At 26.9% G+C, this 8,313-nt stretch overlaps 1 protein-coding gene across 5 annotated transcripts; it reads right to left on the bottom strand.

Annotated features, from left to right (window-relative positions):
- Positions 1 to 299: 299 nt before the first annotated feature.
- On the bottom strand, positions 300 to 7,782 carry LOC145187939 (DDB1- and CUL4-associated factor 12-like). Of its 5 annotated transcripts, none has more exons than XR_016446130.1 (9): positions 7,724 to 7,780; positions 7,228 to 7,531; positions 5,480 to 5,686; positions 5,174 to 5,231; positions 4,676 to 4,833; positions 3,246 to 3,308; positions 3,011 to 3,170; positions 942 to 1,107; positions 305 to 870 (listed from the first exon to the last, which is right to left on the bottom strand). XR_016446130.1 is itself a non-coding variant. In XM_090070052.1 (9 exons), the coding sequence occupies exons 2-9, from the start codon at positions 7,447 to 7,449 to the stop codon at positions 712 to 714; spliced, it is 1,173 nt and encodes a 390-aa protein (XP_089926178.1). In that variant the 5' UTR covers positions 7,450 to 7,531; positions 7,724 to 7,772; the 3' UTR covers positions 308 to 711. The 5 variants fall into 5 exon arrangements, 4 of the variants coding, with proteins under 4 accessions (XP_089926184.1, XP_089926190.1, XP_089926178.1 ...); XM_090070052.1 differs by having other exon boundaries at positions 308 to 870; positions 942 to 1,087; positions 7,724 to 7,772; XM_090070058.1 differs by having other exon boundaries at positions 300 to 1,107; positions 7,724 to 7,782.
- Between the last annotated feature and the right edge of the window lie 531 nt (positions 7,783 to 8,313).

Below are 8,313 nucleotides of genomic sequence, written 5' to 3'. Positions count from 1 at the left end.
TTGAAAAATGAAGCTTATTCTCTATTATTACAATAAAAGCATAAATAGTTACACATAACCGCTTCATCTGCAAAAAAATTATTATAAAAAAATATTTCATTATTTATTGAAGTGTATAAATATAAATAAATTAGCTATTAAAAGTATGAGCAAAATAAAAAAAAAAAAACAAAAACAAAAACTTATCAGTTATGAAATCACTTGTCCAAGACTTTTAAAGAATTCAAAATCATTTCAGAAATGTTAGTATCTCTGATTGGTAAAATCATTGTTTATAAAAGTCTCTGTTGAAAATTATTTGGCAAATAATTTCTTTAATATGATTTGTATAGCATTAGTAAAATTCAATTTCAGTCTGTAAGAATATCTTCGTCTATATATAAACATATAGTATTTAAATAATATCAGTATACGTTGTGTATAGACATAGTAGAATATACACATATAAAAAAAAACAGACGAAATAACAAAACTTCTTTCTTATAAACTTTATGTAACTTCGTGTAAAAAGATAACTTGTTTATTTTGAAAGATAAAATTCAAAACGAAATTAAAACACTACTTTATAAAGAAACCTCGTTTGCAACATGAAGCTTAAATCTTTTTGAATAGCAAAGATCTCTACCTAGAAATTTCCTGTGAAAATATTTTTTAATATAAATTTACTTTAGCAAACACCGACCTCAACTTACAAAAGCAAGAACAGAGTTGTTAATCCCAGTAAGCAGCATAGTTACCATACAAACCAAGGGCTAATGGACCACCCACTGTCAAAAGTTTCATTGTAGAAGATTGATAACTATGAGCATAGACTGCATTTGGGTAACGTTCTGTATCCCAAAAGAACTCACGGAAAACAGAATCACGCCTCTGTGAGTAAGAACTTGTAATTAGTTTTGAAAAAGAAAAATACTATCCTAAAAAATGTAAAACAACCATACCAGCCAACCTCGACCTGTTCTTTGAAAAAAGGGCGTCCCATCAATGTTCTCTAGCATTTTGTTAACACGGATATCATAAAACAATAAAGAGCCATAGCCAGTTCCAATTGTAACAATAGTGTCATTAAAACTGACCGAACGCACACCTGCGCAGAGCACGAAAAATCTAATTTAAATTGTTATTTAATGTAATTTACGTCAATTTTTTAAAAGAGCTTTTACTGTTTATGTTCATAATAGGTTTCATAGTTTTTTAACTTTTATTTATTATTATCATTATGTTAGTTTATAATTAAACATTTTACATATTTTTAACAAAAAATGGCGCGATTTGTGAATAACGGGTGATAACACTTAATTTGACCTGCAGTTTTAGACAAATTTCTTAACACCACGATCAATTTGAAAAATTGTAAGCACATTCAATATATTTCATATTTTTCCTCTCTAAGAAAATATATAATTTATCTATAAACTTTTTGTTAATTAAAAAAAAAAAAAAAGATTTCCAAGTCAGAGACTTTAAGAAAGCGTGAGCACGAGCTTTTATTAAACGCATAATGATAAAGGGAAAAAATTTACAGCTGACCATTTTATGGCAGAATTTGTACCAAAATCAGCTATCTATACTATAATAAGACGTATAAAAACGAAGCTAGCTGAAAAAAAGCAACAGGAAGTGGTCGTAAATTTAAAATAAAGACCAAAAAGAATATTAAGCGCTTAAAAGAAATGTTTGACCACAAGGATGGAATTTCTCAAAGACAAGCAGTCCAAAAGTTCGATTGCAGCCAAGCTTACATTTGTAGAACACTGGCAACATAGACTGAAATCCGTTCGAGAAAAAAAAAACATTCCAAGCCGTACCGATATTCAGAAAGCATTCGCAAGAACAAAATGCAGAAGGCTGTATGAAAAATTTTGAAATCGAGCTTTCATTTTAGTTGACGAGTCTTATTTTACTTTAGCACATACTAGCATTAATGGTAACAACAGATTTTACACAAGCAATATAAATTACACCTCTACAAACGTAAAATTCAAACCTGTTGTTAAATTTGATAAAAAGTTGCTTGTCTGGATATGTTTTTCGAAAAATGGACTATCGAAGCTTTCTTTGTTTCAAGCGACCTTGCTCTCAACCAAAAAGTTTATTTAGAAGATTGTATTAAAAAGACTAATCCCATTCGTTGAAGAGCACTACTATTCTAATGATGAGTATGTTTTTTGGCCTGACTTGGCGTCTGCTTACTACGCTAAAACCATGGTTGATTACTTTCGAGAGAAAATGGTTGATTTTGTTGAAAAAGAAGACAACGCATCAGACTTGCAAGAATGTCGTCCAATAGAGAATTTTTGAAGTATTCTTAAAGGACTGGTATACAAAAATAATTTTCAAGCTGAAAATTTAGATCAATTAAAAAAACGTATTCAGTTTTGTATTCGTAAAATCGACACAAAGCTCATCCAGTGCTTAGGTGAGTCGATTGTTTCTTAAGTTGATTTTGTCCGTAGAAATGGTGTAATCGAAAAAAACCAATTTCAAATAATAAAAATCAAAAACTGTCTTCGTGTAAATTTAATCTTGATTTTGAAGTGAGTTATGACTCTTCAAACAAAACGCCAAATTAAATGTTATCACTTCTTACGCTGATTAATAGAAGTAAAAATTTAAAATAATTGTTTAAAAAAAAAATTTAATAATTTAATTACAAGAAAAACTAATTATAGCATATCTTTATTGACAATAGAAATTATATATTTAACTATTTAAAATAGTGATTGATGCATATTTAAGAGTAATCGCAAAGAAAAAAAAATGTTAAATTCAAAAAGTCATAGATCAGTCATATTCTTCAAGTAGAAAATATGTCTATGGCTTTAAAATTACTTTTTCGCCCCAGAAACAAACAAATCTATGGCATAATGAAGAAAAAAAAAAAAAAAGCAATATTATTCAGCGATTGGATTTTAAACATGTTCTTTCTTTTTTCCTTACAATTAAATTTTAAAAGATTAAAATTGAAATAAGAGATCAAAAACAAATGATGGACAACTTAAGTATCTACCTGCTCCTTGATCAGTTGAACATAATGAACCAACAGCTCTTGCAGATCTGGTTTCAAGTAAAGACACGTGTGACAACGAACCAACTGCATATAATAAGTTTGTCTTTTCGTGTGCAATACAAACGTTTTCTTTCAAAAAAGGCAGTGAATGACACACAACCTACATAATTAATTGCCTTTCATTACTTGTTTTAATTATTTAAAAAAATTAAAATGAATCTTACAAAATATTTACTTGAGTTAAGTTGTTAACATCCCAAATATGAACAAAACCATTCGATGTGATAGTTGTTAAGTGCTAAAAAAAAATTTTAAAAAAATTGTTTTTCCAAAGTTACACAAATTGTTTTTCCAGACTTGCAGTTAGTCATTTATAAAACTTAAGAACTCAAAAATATAAGAACGCATTTTTTCAATATTATAAACAAAAGAGAAGAAATATGAGAAAGAACTATTTGCAATGATGTTACGCTATTTTGTAGTGAAGAATGCAAAGATATCAGAGGACTGCTCCCAATCATTTTGTTTTGTTGTAGAGAAATAAATGTAATCTTTTTTTTCAAATCACTATGACAGGCATATATGTATTTTCTTGCATTGTTTTTCACCATTTTATTTTGTTGGATTATGAAAACATTCATAGCAAAACATGAAAAAATTGGTTTTCAAAAAAAATATGAAGTAATTAATAGAATCATGAGAAATAAAATAGAAATAAAAGAAAAAAGATTATATTTTTTAAAGAGCAACATAAGAGGAGAAACTTTATTGGTTTTTAATGGGAGAAAGTTGTTTGTTTGTGAAAATTGTTGTTTGTTAGTGACAAAAGTAAAATTGAGCTTTTGATAAAAACCCTTCAAATGTTTTACACCATGTATTTTATCCCAATGATAATCACAAAAATTACAATCTTTATTTCACATTTTTTCTTAATAAGTTTACATTTTTGATTGCAGCAACTACAAAAAGGCCTTTTAATTCGTAATTTTTAATTGCTGCAATCAAAAACAAGTCATTTTCTATAGATTTTAATGTTAGTAAAACCAACAAATAAAGTTTGGTACTAAATACAAATTGTTGAATACAGAGCTACACTGATAAGCTACTTAAAGGAATTTTTAATAAATCAAGACATCAAAAAAGGTGTAGAAAAAATAGTAGAGATAGAGGCTAGAAAGTTAAAATCCTAATAAATGCTTGGATTTGGACACTATACTGTCATTCTATTTAGAGGTGGTCAAGACCCTTTTTTGAGGGAGTTCAGTAAAATTAAAGTAAAAATGTTACAAAAAAATATAAGATAACAAATAAATCCTATGAAAAGGAGTGATGAAGGGGGACATGAGCTCTGGCGTTGATTTCCAGAAAAATCTTTTTTTACTTAAGGCTTGTTTCTATTCAGGAAAATATTGCCCATAAAATTGTTCGTTGCTATTTTTCTATTACTATTGAAGATTTATATGTATGAAGGTTAAGTAATGCAATCAAACTATTTTAGTTAAAAAAAAAAAAGAGTTTAAAATGATTGATCATGGAAACTTTTAACTTTTTAGTTCAAAAAAAGTATCTACATCTCAACTGATGCAAGTCACACTCAGCAGTTATATTTAAAAAATTTCAACCATCAAACTTTGTAAACACATAACTGTACAAAATCTAATGCACCTCCAAAAAAGGATTGTAGGTCATTGCACGAACTTTATCCAGTGTTTTGTTTCTTTCTATGGTTTTTGTAGGCTTGATGACTGATACAGACGCTTTTTTGCTGTCCATCTGATCATGTTCATTCAATACCCAAAATGCTAGGCATTTATCACGTGAACCTTGAGAAAATTCATTTTAGGAAGTGTCAGAAAAAAGTGCATTCAAAGAATTGCATCAGATAATCACATGTGATTTATCTGATAATTTGAATCTGCAACAATTTTTCTAATTTTTTTTTAACCTTTTCAGAAAATTTCTGTTTTAAGGTATTAGGGTTATAAAAATAAAGCCTGCATACAATTATAATGCTGTAGCTATAGTTCTGTGGAAATTATTTTTAGGCATATCAAGTGAAGGCCATTGCATACTTAAATATGAAATAGTAAAAAAAACTTTCTAATATAGTTTAGATAAAATTGAAAAAGATTATTATCAAAATGATTCAGCATAAATATATACCTGTTGCAACAACATCATCTGATATCCATGATGAAGTGAACAACCAATCAGTGTGAAACTAAAAATATATGCTTTGTTTTATCATTTTAGCTTCATAAACTAAAAATTGCTTGTCATTGCAATCTTTTATATAAAAACGTTATAAAAAAAACTTTTATGATTAGAAATAATAATGAAAATAAGAAAAAAAGCTTTTTAAAAAAATCATCTGCAATTTTCTTTTACAAGAGTTTTAGTAAATTAACCTATAAATGTTTATCAAATTGGTATTTTTATTACTAAAAGATAAAGGTTAAAAGTATTTACCTCTCCAACAGCAATTGGTTCGATACTAGGGAGTTTATAAAATGCAACTCCATTTGGATTTTCTGCTCCTGTAGCAAGTCTTGTTGAGCTTGGATTTATTGAGATACTATGAATGCCACAATTCTTTTCAGGAAAAGGAGTTTTACCAGAACCTTTTAGTGTAGGAATTTCCCAAAGTTGTTTTGAAATGACATTTTGAACTAAAAGCTATTTAAAAAATAAGGACAAAAGACTAATTATGAAAGATGATTTGAGAAAGAACATTCAGACATTACAAACTATTTCAGATGATAAGTATTTATGACCAAGATCTTACTTAAAAAATAAGTTTTGTTATATAAGAACTCTAAATATGCTCCTTGATAAGAACAGGAAAAAAAAGATTGTCTCTTATTTATGTGCTAATTTAAAGGTTAATTTTTTAATTTAGGTTAATTTTTTAATTTTTTTTCCTCAAGTTTAAATGATAATTAGTTTTTAAAATCCAGGATAACATTTGGACCATCCATCATATGAAAAAGAAGATACAAATTCCAAATTAGATTAAAAATTCTATATTGATCAACAAGCTGTTGGTGGTTACAACAACTGATAAATAAAGTATAACAGTATCGTTCTACTAGTTCTTCTTTATTTGACAAATACTGAAGATATCCACCAAACTGCCTTTTTACTTGATAAGCTATTGTCTTGTCAAACTTGTAAATGGCCTTTAGCTAATATCACATTTTAAATTTTAGCATAGATAACAATAGTTAATTGATATTCATACTTAAATTCTCATTCATCTTGCTTTAAATTCAGCTAAACTTATTGGTTGACAGGAGAAAGCCACTTGAATCTGCTTTTAAGAATGATTGGTAAATGTTTTTCTATTTAGAGCCAAGAAATCTTATACATTTGGTAGATTTGCATAAATTCTTAAATTTTAAAGTTTTTAAAGTAACAAGTAGATAAGACATTTCTTTTAACAATATGTTTATCACAGGTAAAAAAGCACATGGTCAAAAGTAACTGCATAAATTATGAAGTTCAGTAAATTGAAAATGCTGAGTATAAGATTTAAAATTATAAATTTTTATTGAAGATGTGAAGTCATAATAAATAAAATACTAGCATATATATTTTTAGTTACTTTAACATCTGAAATATATACTGATTGTGATAACATTTTGCATGATTATTCAATTTAATACTTTGAATGCAGAATGATTCCTGTATTTGTAACTATGTAATGAAATTATTTTTTAAAACATTTTCAAATAATTATAGTAGTTTTTCATGCAATTAATTTCTGCATAAAAGTCAACTTAGCTTATAGTAATTCTTGTTAGTCTATTTTTATCAATTTTATATTTTAGTTAAATTTTAACATAAGGGAACATGAGAGAGTATGATTCTCTTAAGAAGTTATTAATATATGTATATAATTAAGCATTTTTAAATACTGTTAAAATAGAGTAGCTTCTAGTAGTTTAGTTTTTTCCTGATCAAACTAAAAACATAAAGAAATACCATCCTATATATTTTTAAAAAAATTTGAAAAATACTGTTTTGAATTTTCGTTTTTGAAAATTTACTAAAGATGATTCTTGTTTGACTTAAATAATGTAAGAGATGACTGCAGCATAATCACTTGATAAAAATTACTTAATACAAATATACAGTTTTTTAAGACCTATTTTTGAATTTTTTGAAGTTATTTTATGTATCTTTACATTACAAGAATGTTGTAGAAAATATATAACCTTGTTGCATTTAGTACCACAAATGACATGCAATTCATCAAGCCATTGAGCAGCAAAAATCTTATCTATGTTTCCAAATATTAATTCATTTTCTTGAATTGCTTGAGGTATTCTTTGTGATATGCAACGAGAACGAACTGATTCCACTAGCTTTGTATCAGTATACTCTTGTCGTAAAGAGATATAAGAGAAGATATTGTTATATAATGGTGAAGTCTTCATTCAAAAATTAAAAAAAGATTATTAAAACCCACAATCCAATCAGCCAAGTGTTTCATTTGGGTTATTTATTGATTTCTGTCTTCTATAAATAAATAAATATACATTAACGCATACAACATTTTACATTTAGTAGAAATTATATTTATAAAATGTGTAAAAATATTTTAGTTAGGCAAACAAATTATCTTAAAAAATTTATTTCAAATAAGTAAATTTATTTTAATTTAAAATCAATTATCTTTTATCATCTTATTTAAACCACACGCATACATACATAGACCAATAACAGGAACAACAACAAAAAAAAACAGTTTGTTATCTACCATATTTGTTTTGAAATATGCAATAGAAGCAACGGTTAGAATTAAAACGGTTTTTAGAAAATCCGGAAAATATAAATTCAAAAGAAAAATGATGTAACATTAGTTGAGCCATTTTTAAGCTGTAGTTTTCTAGCATAAAATGTTTGAAAAGAATAAATTTACATATTACGGCCAAAAATCTTTTTAACTTTTAAAAAAAATTATTTATGAATTGGCGAAAATTGTTGAGTCTGACCTGTCCGAAATTTGTTTTAGTTTATATTCATAATATATTTTAGTTTATATTCATAATAAATTTAAAAAATATAAAAACATATCTTGAACGAGTAAACCCGCACCTGAAAGAGTATTCTTTTTACACCAACGCACTTGGTACAAAAAATACTCGTCTAGCTGCGTTTCGGATATTTCATTGAAAAGTGAATATTTTAACTAGATGAGATTCCGTTAACATTTGATCTCGAGATATTTTAGACATTTATTTGACTTTCTATTATGTCTAATGCAACCTTGCCATAGTAGCTTAACGGTTGATGGCTTT

The sequence above is a fragment of the Hydra viridissima genome, unplaced genomic scaffold (genome assembly GCF_058129835.1).
Source record: "Hydra viridissima isolate aposymbiotic clone 2 unplaced genomic scaffold, HvirCarnegie_v1 scaffold_1, whole genome shotgun sequence".
NCBI classification, from domain to species: domain Eukaryota; kingdom Metazoa; phylum Cnidaria; class Hydrozoa; order Anthoathecata; family Hydridae; genus Hydra; species Hydra viridissima.
The sequence above is the reverse complement of the archived record's forward strand: the minus strand, read 5'-3'. Positions and strand labels throughout refer to the sequence as shown.

Coding starts and splice junctions, on each gene's coding strand:
- LOC145187939 (XM_090070052.1), bottom strand. CDS start 7,449: ATGAAGACTTCACCATTATATAACAATATCTTCTCTTATATCTCTTTA. Junction 5,687..7,227: donor GTGGTACTAAATGCAACAAG/GTTATATATTTT, acceptor TTTTTTAAATAG/CTTTTAGTTCAAAATGTCAT. Junction 3,171..3,245: donor ATGTTAACAACTTAACTCAA/GTAAATATTTTG, acceptor TTAATTATGTAG/GTTGTGTGTCATTCACTGCC.